Genomic DNA, 11,822 nt, shown 5'->3' with positions numbered 1-11,822 from the left:
ATTGTGGGAGTTTAGAGCCTTTAAAATTTCAGCCTTTAAGGGACAATAACTATCTGACGGGACAGATTCAGCTGTTCTTAAAATCTGCTTCTGATAAAGTTCCTCCAGGACTTTCTGCTTAGAACCTGTGATGCAGCTGGTCACCTTAATTAACTGGGAAAGAACACATAATGGGTCCCCTCACTTGTACTGTTTAACAACCTCTATTTCCTGACTATCTATAGTTCCATTTATCAATGTATAATATGATCACAGTTGTAAAAACATCCATCCATCCATAAATGTTTATTTATTTTTAGATTGTGTATAGTGTTTGTGTGTTTTGTCAGAACCAGAAAAGACTTTATTGTCAAGTTTATTTGTACATACAAGGAATTTGCCATGGTGTTTCTTGCAAAATATATAGAGTAAGATAAAGTCAAATAAATCATAAACATTTACACACTAAAATATACAAATATACCAAAAAGTATACAAAAAAAATGCAAAGCTTGTGGCGTGGTGTCGTAAGCAACATTGTCTGTTGTTTTGTATTTTTATTTCAGATTGATTTTGTTATTGTTTTGTCTTATTGTACAGCTGTTTTTACTGATGTTTTATGTCTTTTAATTCATCTCGTATTTGTTTTATTATGAGTGACTTGTTATGTCTTTTATTTCATTTTTATTTCTTCTGAACAGCACTTTGCTTCCCTGTGGTTGTGTTTTAATAATAATTAAATTAAATAATAAAGGCTGGATTGGATTTTGTTATACATTGAATTTAATGATTCTTATGTATTCTTGTTTTCAATTATATTATTATTGTTTATTTATTTTTGAACGTAGAAGGCAAATCTAAGAGGAAGTAGCGACGCAGGGCTATGACGCAATGACGCACAGAAGAGATCGTGACGTCGCCGGCCACGGACTACTTTCATTTTCTCAACTTTCATGAGGAGCTTTCTCGTCGTCGACACTTTTAACAAAACCTTTATACCGCAGCGCAGCCTAACTTTTTTCTTAACGCACAATATACGACTATTTCAGTGTAAGTTGGCACTAACGTATCCGCCGTAAGACAAAGTGTCAGTTTGTGGCTAACGAGGTTTTGACTTTATGTTAATAAGTTACGTAGCTAGCAAGGTTACCTTAGCAACCAGTCAAAGTGGTCGTTGAAGCAGATTTAAATACACAATTAAGCTAAAAACAAGTATTATTTGTAGTATTAGTATTATTACACTACTGCTTAACTATTTTCATCTGTTTTAATGTGAGAAGTTAACGTGTTAAATACATTAATGAATTAAACTTGCTGTTAAAGTGATGTTACCTGGTTTTAAACACTGTTCAAAGCTAAAAAAAAATGAAGACGTGTTTGTGTGTTGACTTCAGATGTCTGGAGAACCTGCAGAACAAACTGCACTCGGAGGAGAAGTGGAAGAAGAGAAGCTGAGTGGGGACAAAACAGATGCCAAACCAGACCGCAAAGGAAGATTTCTGCTATTTGGGAGGTGACTACTTTTTTTCTGTGTATCTGAAACCCCAACATTTATCGTTTTTGTAACACAAAAAGTTGAATTTAACTGAAAAATATGTGAGAATTTCCGTGTATTACCGTGGCTTTCACTTTTGTTGTTATTTCTGAGAAGTGGTGTGGTTATCCTAGCGTGACCGTCAGTGGTTGGGTGTTGTGCAAACACAACAACAACAACAAAAAAAAAATTGTGAAAACACTTGCAAATAGACTTGACAGAAGCTAAGTAAGAAAACATTACTTAAACAACGGAAACGCTGTGCAAATAAAAAGCAGAGCAACGCAAATAGTGGGAATAAGAAATTATTTTTGGCACCAATGATAGATTTAGTTTTATTCTTTTGGCAAAAATGCAAAGATTTTAGTCTTGTTTTAGTCTTTATAGTAAAGTCAAGAAAGTATTAGTCTCTTAACAAATTAATTTAGGTCAATAAGTGTTGGAAATTGGAATCCAGGTTGTGTTCGAAGCCTTAACGCTTTTGTTTAATAACCAGATTCCTTATTTTTCCAATGATGGAGATCCAATGTTGTCGTGCTGTAACTTAACCGCTGTCGGACAGAAACTTTCATCACTGGAGTTTTTGTCATGAATTGATGCAAGAGTGTGACACACAAAAGTTGTGAAAATAGCAGATCTACAAGTTGCAACCTCACAACACACTGTGAGCTGGAGGTTGTTGCTATTCTTTCCACCCGTCTCCCTCTGCAATTCATTCTCTTTTTCTTTCTGCTGGATCATATTGAACGTAGGCTTTGTCGACGCCGCCTGTATTTGTGACTAATGACCGGCTGCAGATGTGTTGTGCAGAATGTGCGCTGCATAATGGTGGATTCGACCAAACAAAGATGGGATGCAGCAGCATTGCTGATAACTTTTAGCTTTTGAGAGACAGGTTACACGAACGATAGGCAGATCACCCACTAACGTTTACGTCCAGTCTCAACTAAAACTCACACACGTCTCGTCATGTTTTACTCATCAAAGAGCCACGTTTATCTTGTCACCGTCTCGTTATCGTCCTGAGAAAAGGGGCGTCAATTAAATAATTTTGTCATCTTCATTGTTGATTCAAGTAATCATACAGAATACACAATTCATTTATTAATTTCAGTACCCAGAGAGCATGCAAAAGCCTCAGTCGCCCCATAGATTAGAACCCAGATCAGCTCTGAGGCATCAGTGCTTTATTTGCAGCACCTGTGTCGTCAAAGATGTTTCCGTAATTTGCATATGTTTTGTCTATTTGCATGTTTTTTCTTGAATTGCGGTGCAAATTCTCTCTCTCGGGCACCATAATAATATTTTATCCTCAGAGCAGAGGAGTCAGAGTCATAGAAAGTCAAGGCTCGTTTGGCCTCATTCTAACCTAAGCCTCAAAATGTCCACCTTGTAGCTTATTTTGGCTATAAAATGGTCAGGAAATGTCCTGTGAGTTGGGGCTTTTACCCAGGTATATAGAATACCCAAGACTTTATTTAGATATCAAGAATTTACTACATGTCTCAGCTTTTTAGAAACGTGACATAATAAGACACAAGACATTTTTTATTTATCCCACATATGGAAAATGTCCTTGTCACGTTAGCACAGACTTTGACAAGATTATAATATGAAAAAACAATAAAGAACAACAGGAATATTATAATACAAATATACAAAAAATAACAACACGTATATAGTGAACAATAGAAATATAAAGACACTCAGTGTGGTGGTAATAATTCCACAGTGTTTTTAAGGGTTTATATCTGTCCAGATTTGTCCAGAAAAAAAAAACGTCCTTTGTCGTCTGATCCAACAGGAGAGCGTCGAACATATGACATGAAACGTAATGAGGTCGTCAATGATGCTGCGGCTCATTGCTTCATGATATGGTTTAAAAGCTAATTGGCTGCTTCTTTCAGTAGAAGTGAAGGTGTCTGTGGTTCCTGGACTAATTAAAGCTTCTTAAAAACATTAGTGTGCACCCTTGGCTTGACACTGGGACCCAGTTTTGGACAGCCTCATTAGTTTGCTGCTTGAAATCAGTCCAAAACTCAAATCTGGGTCAGCCCTCGAGTGGATGCTCAAAATTAGCCTCTACTACCTCTACTACGCCTGAATCTTAAATCTTGGATACGTGGTTTTGTGAAAAACTCAACATCTCGGACCAACACGAGGGAGTCGCTCGTACCACTCTCAGACACAAGGGGGCAGTCTGACCCTTCTGTAGTGGATTTGTCAACTTATCTTATCATTAAACAGAGAAAAAAAAACTCTGTCTGGCATTTAGATTTACCCAAAATATCAAGATAAGAAAAACAGCAGCTCAGTTTTTGAGTGTCAAATAGGAACTAATAAATAAATAAATAAAACAAATGTAATAAAAGAAAAACCTAAACATGGCCTAGTATGTTTACTGGGTTGTGGCTTTCATTTCTACTTAACCGTGGTCACCTCACAACAGTTATTTCTATAAACATCTTATCTACTACTACTTGTCTCTATCAGTGGAGTGAGTCTTAGTAAACTTTAGTAGAAACTGTAAAGGTATCTTGTCTCATAAAGATGATGATGATAGTTGTCTGTACTTGTTTGATCCCTTTTCAAACGATTTATTTATTTAGAATATATTCAAAAGAAAAAGATGAATAAAAAGAACAAATTTGAAAAGGAGTGGGAGGAACTAAAATGTATCTAGTCCCACTCGTTCTCCATCAGTTGTTTAACTTCCATATTTTACAAAAGAAAAAACTTTAGTGATCTGACAAAATAAATAAAAACAGAACAACAATAACAACGACCAACACGATGAGGCAGGTGTTCTTAATTTAGTGCGACACTTCCTGTTTCATCCATATACATTTTTTTTTTTAAATTTCATCAGGTCTGACCATTGTTTAAGATCTAACCGTTCCATTAAACACCACACGAGAAACACAAAAGCTTTTAAATCTTCCACATTATCTGTGCTTTTTGCAGTTCAACAACGTCCATGAGTTTTACCAGTTTTTACCGTATAAATAGTGAATGTGTGTGTTGTAGATATCCGTCCTTATGAATGATCCTTATCGCTTTTTTTTTTCGTAAGATGTTTAGTGGATGTAGTGAATTTTTCTAGTTGTTACCTCATATTTCAACACAGTAACTGATATACGGTAGAACAAGTGCACAGTTTATGTAGTGATTTATAGTCCAGTATATGTTTTGCTAAATTTAATACTGAGATGCATCGTGACAACTTTTTCTGTTTATGTGCGATTTCCAGTTGATTCTTTCATGTTTTATGACACCAAGAAACTTATTGAACCCTTTCAATAATAAATCTATCCACTTGGACCTGCACCTCACTGAAAAAAGAAACTTGTTGGACCAAAATTTACTTCAATTGGCAATTTAATTAGATTTTTTCAACTTAAATGTGCAAGTTAATAATTAATACAGTTGATTTGAGTCAGATATAGTTAATAATTTGTGTGCTTTGAAATCAACAGTTTACATTAATACAACTTAAATTTAAGGCACATCCACTTAGAAGTTTTTAATTCAACTTAATTATTTGTAAAATACTGTTGCTTAATTAGTCTTGTTTCAGGAAATGTAGCTTTTATTGTCTTCAGGCGACTGTGTCGCAGGGTTAAACACACAGAGACACACAACCACTCACACACTCACGGTCAACTTAGAATCAACCTAACAAACATGTCTATGGAGGTGGGAGGAAAACCTACCTACTGTATGTGTCCTATATTAAACTCTGCCTGTTTATAAATACACATTATTATTATTATTATCATTTTACTTTCAATACTGAACTATCCCTTATCCTTTATACTAAAATATGTTGGCTTCATGTTAATGTGTAATTAAAGAAGTTTAAATTTGTGGAGGGAAATAAAAATATGTATATATAAATATAATATAAGGTTTACTATATATATATATGAAATGTCCAATCAACCAAAGATTTTGTGATTATTTACGACTTTCAGGGCAAAAAAAAAAAAGACATTTGGGAAAAAGAGAAACAAAACGTCATGAAAAACAAAAATGAAGTCTAAAGAAACTTAACACACACTTTGACTTGAATAAGAAAAGTACGTTAATTGAACAAAGTGTAATTTCAAAAAGTGCCGCTGCCGTGACTAAAGCAGAAAACTGAGCATTAGAGTTCTGTGAATCACTCCTACATTTACCAAATAAAATCATTATAACGGAACCAGATCTTTATTTTTCTTAGTTTTTTGTTAATTTCCTCAGTTACTTCTTGTATTTTGTCTCTCAGGTAAAAGATAAAGCAAAAGAGAACCATCTTCAAACCAGTAGACGCCTCACACAGATCATCAACATCACAAAAGAAAACTTAGTTTATTTATTTCAGTCGTAAAACCTTCTGGTTCTGGTGCGACCAGCTCTTAAAAAATGTAGACGTCGGGGCCTTGGCAGCGTCCGCACAGGTGGTGGATTCTGTACCTGTCAGCAGAGAGGAGCGACTTGTTGCCCCCGTCTGACCTCAGCAGGGCGCGAGGCACAGTGGCCCGTGAGTGAATAGGCCTTTTAGAAAGCGCTGGTGCGGTGGCGAAGGCTGCTGACTCAGGGGGGCTCGCGCTGCAGCGCCGCCCACCCCCCCCCACTCTCTCCTCAGCACCCGTTGGCCCAGTCAGGTTCACATCCAGCATCCAGAGAGCATGTCAGCATCCTAGCACACGGCCTGAACTTAAAACCGCCCCCCCCCCCCCCGCTGTGGAGAAACTCAACTTTTTTTTGGGAGCGAGGAGGAAAAAAAAGGGACAAAAAAACAAAAATATTTCAGATGCAGAGTGGCGTAGCGCTTAATGACGAACCCAGGTAAGAGACGCGACTTCCTTTTCCTCTAGACTGCAGCTATTTGCCCACCCTCAATTGTTTAGTAGGGTATGTTGTTGCCACGGTGATGGAGGTGGGAGGGAGGCTTCAAAAAAAAAAAGTTCTGGATCACATGTTGATCAGAATATGTCCGGGCGGCTTGCGAGTGTTTGTGTTGTGGGAGTGTTGCGTTGCCGTGTATTGTTCTGGCTCTTGAGTAACATGATGACTGGGCTCTTCTGGAACAAGCCTGGATTTTGTGGACCCCCCCCCCCCCCCCCCCCCCCCCCCCCCCCCCCCCCCCTTCCCCCCCTCCACACTGGGCCACTGTTGGCTTAGCTTATCTGGATGCGTCCTTCGAAGAATGGAAATATGACAGGTCTGTGAGAATTGCCACTCGTGGGAAGATTATTTCCTCTCGCTCAATCTACAATCGACGCCCGGTACAATTTTTATTTTTATTTTTTGTTTTTCTTTAATAATATCCGTGCGCGGCAAAACGTTTTTTCTAGCTTCTTCTTTAAACCCCGACGGTGGAAAACTGCAACCAAATTTGGCCGTGACGTTTAATGCCTTATTTGAAAATGTATGTACGCTTTGGTTTCTAAGTAAGTGGTTCAGATTATTCTCATGTTTGTTTCTTGACTTTATCTATATCTTGACTTTTTATTGAAGCTTTAACTTGGCTTTTTGGGACGTTTTTGTTTATTTTACTTTGAGGTTTCATGCTTGACGTGTTGAAAGACATTTTTGAAGTTTGTCCAGCTGGATTATTGATGTTTTTTAAAAGTGTTTTTTTTTGTTTTTATCTCCTGTGTCAGTAAGAAGAAAAAGGATGGCCAGATGCAGGAGCAGGACTACTCTTCTGAAAGCCATTACAGAATTGTTTCACCAACATTCCAGTATAAGATGAGCCACCAGCACGTGGGAAAGTGCATCATCATCAACAACAAAAACTTTGATGAAAAGACAGGTACGGGCCATTGTGTTTTCACGCCGCGTCCTGCGTCCGTTTAATTCAGCGACGTTTGAGTGCGTTTTCCGTCTATTAAGTTCCACGTTGTGACTTTGTGGACAGGGATGAATGTTCGCAACGGCACCGACCGGGACGCGGGCGAGTTGTTCAGATGCTTCAAGAGCCTCGGCTTCGACGTCCGCATCTACAACGACCAGACGTGCGAGAAGATGGAGCGTCTTCTCAGAGAAGGTGAGTTGTTTCACCTCCATGGAAAACGATTTAGGTTCATAACTGTTTTATAATTTTTACATAATGACACAAAAGCGCGGTTGTATTATTTTGTTAATGAAAAAAGTCTGTTAATTTAAAGATATTATTTGATTTTAAATTATACTTCTCTAGTTAACATTAGTCATAGTCGCACCGGTCAGCCATAACATTAAAACCACTGACTTTAGAAGTAAATAACATCTTGAGACAATTCATTGTTTTGCTGGGAAACGTTTGGATCCATTCACGGTTTCTACAGAGTCTTAAAAAGACTAAAATTTGATAATCGCAATTTAAATATGAGTATATTTTGCATTGTAGGTCTTAAAGTCTTAAATCCTTACGTCCATTTATCACCTTTTCATTTGCAGTATGACGCCCTCTGTTCCTCATTAGTGGAAAATGAGGAGCGGAGAAATATCTTCTGCTTGGATTAGTCGTTACTCACTATCAGGGAAGTTTAATGAGGCCTGAGCCGAGCTAAGAGTCCAAGTGTTTGTCTGTGTGTGTGCATGGGTCAGCCTCCGAGGAAGACCATAGTGACAGCTCGTGTTTCGCCTGTATCCTGCTAAGCCACGGCGAGGAGGGCATGATCTACGGCACGGACGGCGCCATGCCCATCAAGACCATGACCTCGCTGTTCAGGGGCGACATGTGCAAAAGCTTAGTGGGGAAGCCGAAGCTCTTCTTCATCCAGGTACGAATTTCACACCTAGAAAAAGGGTCGGTTTTTCGGTTGCTGAGACAGATAGTTTTTTTTACTCTTCCTCATCCCAGCTTTTTAAAAACAGTTAATTTTTTAATTGCTTCACCAGGTCATCGTTGAGAAAGCTACTCAGGATCACAATGAAATGTCATTTCATTTACTCCACCAGGCTTGCCGGGGCTCTGAGTTTGATGACGGTATACAGACCGATTCGGGTCCGCTAAATGATACCGTGGAGACCGATGCTAACCCGAGACATAAGATCCCCGTAGAGGCGGATTTCCTCTTTGCGTACTCCACCGTGCCGGGTAAGTTCTGAACGTAAAGTCTTTCACAGCGCTTAAAAATGCCAGTTGTTTGAGGGCGTATCTGGGTTTTAGGGATGGGTGCTGATCTGGTGGTAACCAGACTGGAAAGCAACAAAGATTTTGGTGCCAATGAATTTCTAATTATTTCTGTCGACACTACATGTGACGTCAGTTTTTCACCTGCATGTCCAGTGGAAATCTGGACCAGAGTGAGACGGCAAAAGGTCTCAAAAGATGCAAACTCTGCAATCTGCAAAAAGTGCTTGAAGGAGATACTGAAAGCAATTTGATTAAACATCTGACAACACATAGCAATGTTTTTGACCCCATGAGACTCTTTCTATTATGAAAATTCAGACAGTTTGTTCTGAATTTTATTATAAAGTGGTTGATTTATATGTTTTTGGGCTTTGGTCTGGATGTTTTCCATTCTTTAAGCACCAGCAAAGTGTCAAAAGTACCAGTTTGGTTTGGCACCGGCATCGTATAAAACCTTAACGCCACCCACCCCTGATCTGGATATCTAATGCGTAGGCGTCCGGTCGCTAACTCGCGCTGCTTTTTCCCAGGATACTACTCGTGGAGGAACCCGGGCCGCGGCTCCTGGTTCGTGCAGGCGCTCTGCAACGTCCTGAACGAGTTCGGCAAGCAGCTGGAGATCATGCAGATCCTGACGCGGGTCAACTACATGGTGGCCACCAGCTTCGAGTCCTGGTCCGAAGACCCGCGCTTCAGCGAGAAGAAGCAGATCCCCTGCGTGGTCTCGATGCTGACGAAAGAACTGTATTTCAACTGACCGCCCAACGACTACACCGACTCGACCGACTCGACCGACTCGACTGGACTGACTGGACCGACTGTTTCAGGCTCTGACTAAGCGGTCAAGGCATTCAGGGATGATTCAGGCCTGGCTGGGGAGACTTGCAGCACATTTGACTCGTGTAGTTGGGCCCAAAAAAAAACAAGCACTCTGTTAGAAAAAAACAAACAAAAAAAAACAATATCTATATATATATATTTACAGTGGCACTCCACGTCCATGTGTCGACGGTGAAACTCCTCCCCCTTGTTCTGGAGGAGGGGGGCGGGGCTTCCTCTCCTTCAGAATAATGGCGTCACATTTCATCTGATCTTTGTCAAACAGGCGTAGTGAAATATCCATGTTATTCTACCAACCCCGGAACATTTTCTTTTCCTGCTGCCAGTTCTCGTAGGTTTTTGTGGATCCGTAGCTGAATATTTTATTGGTCCATTTTCCAGCATTTGTCATGAGACGAACAAGACACACAAGAAAGGTTCAGATCAAGTTGACGTTTAACGCCCGTAATACCCCTTCAACTAGTGGACGACGAAACCAAGTACAATAGTTTTTAGAGTTTTTAATGATTTATTTTATTAATCCCACTGATTTCATGACCTAGATTAAGCCTGGTTTTGAGACACTTGAATAGCTTTTACCTTTCATTTCTGTAGTAGAGTTGAGTCGACCTAAGGTTTCAAAGCCAGCCCGACCTTTTTTTATTTTAATTTTTTTTTGGGAACTTCTTATGCTGGACCAATCAGATCGTCTGTGCATGCGTGATGTGATGATGCACAGGAGAGAAACGGCGTCGTCATCCGAGCTCCGTTAAGTTGTTGTTTTGCGTAAAGCAAAGGAGGATTTTACGGGAAGAGAACAATCTGGAAAATGGATCCGATCGCTTTTTCAGCCGTCTGTGTTTTAACGTTTTCAGCTGTCACAAAAAACAAAACAAAAAAAAAAAAAAAAACACCACTCCTCTGAGCAGAATCACGTCGTGATGCTCTCGCCAAAGACGCCGTGTCTCAGCCTCCCCAGCGAGTTGGTGGCAGCGCGTTGGCATCCTCAGGTTCTTTCATGTCCCATTAAAGTGGGTAAATGTCAACGTCACATTATCTCATAAACGTCGTGGCCGGTGAGGTGTGATCTTCTGCTGCGATTAGTTCTATATCCGGTGCATAGTACACAACAGTCCACTCGACTAAAAAAAGCAACAAATCATTTGTGACCTTTGCCAGTGATGGTGAAGCCCGCACGTGTTTGTTGTCGAAACATTAACGTCGTGTAACTGCATACGATCTAAAAAAAATCATGCACTTATTCACAAGTCACGGTCCAACTAATCAGTTTTTTTATGAATTTCCCTTTTTTTAGCTGTGAAACTAGGACATTCCTCTTCACTATAGTTTTTAAATGCTCCGCGAGTTGTTCACCAAGTAAAGAATGTCTAAAGCTGTCGTTATAAATTTGGGAAATCTCATAGTGGTGAGGCTGGACTGACGCCCAGAGCACAAATACCGCATGTTTTACTGTATATTAGTGTCGTGTGCGTTGTCTTAACATAGATTACACAGATACCGAGCAACATCCTAGTGTTTTTACTTGAAAATTTGGCATTTGCTGTAGAGGGATTTAGAAAAACGAAATAGTTTAGATTATTTCTTAGCACTTTTCCAAGTTTTTTTAAACACTACCGAGTATAAATCACATTTTCTGATCAACACATACAACGTTTGTGTCTCCAATTTACTGTGTCATTTGTTCCCAGTCTGTGAATCACAGAGGCAGCTATTACTGGCAGCGACAAGTCCGAACTTAGACAATCCACATGTCTGCAATACTACTCTCATTGTTCCTGCGACGTTTTTACATCATTTACACACACACAAAAAAAAAAAAAAACTTATCCGCTTCCCTGGAGTGTGATCAAACACTGGCATTCCCAGTTTTTTTTTTTGTCCAGTGCAGCCACAACTCTCGAACCTCCCGGACACGTGGATCTCTGATCTGATCGGTGATGTGGTGCCCGACCTGTGCTGAAACGAGTGTTTGCTACACTTGCTTTGAAATGGAATTTAAGGAGGGTAATGAATATTTTATAAGGGGGGGGGGTAAAAAATTTTAAATGCTTTTCCAGTGTTCGATGCGGTTGTCCTCAGGAATAAATATATTTAAAGGAAAAAAAAGGATTTGCAAAAAAAAAAACAACAAAACAAACAAAAAAAAAAAGGATGAATTTGTATAATTTGGCCCATTTTTACTATTTATTTTTTAATTTTTAATTTGGGGCGATACCTTGTTTAAATAAGTTCAAAACAGAGAAATGCTCATGTTAACATTTTTATTGTATTAAACATGATGAATTTATCTTGTAGTGAAGTCTGCGTCGTTTTTTTCTCGCACGTGTAACCGGACCACACATTCAAACAAACACCTAAGAT

General features: G+C 39.3%; 1 protein-coding gene across 4 annotated transcripts; it reads left to right on the top strand.

Annotated features, from left to right (window-relative positions):
• The first annotated feature begins 886 nt into the window (after window positions 1-886).
• casp7 (caspase 7, apoptosis-related cysteine peptidase) lies at window positions 887-11,748 on the top strand. 4 transcript variants are annotated; one of them, XM_047609646.1, is made up of 7 exons: window positions 887-1,029; window positions 1,374-1,492; window positions 7,162-7,313; window positions 7,419-7,547; window positions 8,090-8,265; window positions 8,444-8,582; window positions 9,152-11,748. In XM_047609646.1, the coding sequence occupies exons 2-7, from the start codon at window positions 1,374-1,376 to the stop codon at window positions 9,376-9,378; spliced, it is 942 nt and encodes a 313-aa protein (XP_047465602.1). In that variant the 5' UTR covers window positions 887-1,029; the 3' UTR covers window positions 9,379-11,748. The 4 variants fall into 4 exon arrangements, with proteins under 4 accessions (XP_047465602.1, XP_047465603.1, XP_047465605.1 ...); XM_047609647.1 differs by lacking the exons at window positions 887-1,029; window positions 1,374-1,492 and adding an exon at window positions 6,216-6,343; XM_047609649.1 differs by lacking the exons at window positions 887-1,029; window positions 1,374-1,492 and adding an exon at window positions 6,708-6,926.
• The last annotated feature ends 74 nt before the right edge of the window (window positions 11,749-11,822 follow it).

Source organism: Mugil cephalus, chromosome 16 (assembly GCF_022458985.1).
Source record: "Mugil cephalus isolate CIBA_MC_2020 chromosome 16, CIBA_Mcephalus_1.1, whole genome shotgun sequence".
NCBI lineage: Eukaryota > Metazoa > Chordata > Actinopteri > Mugiliformes > Mugilidae > Mugil > Mugil cephalus.
This window is presented reverse-complemented; position numbering and strand designations above follow the sequence as displayed.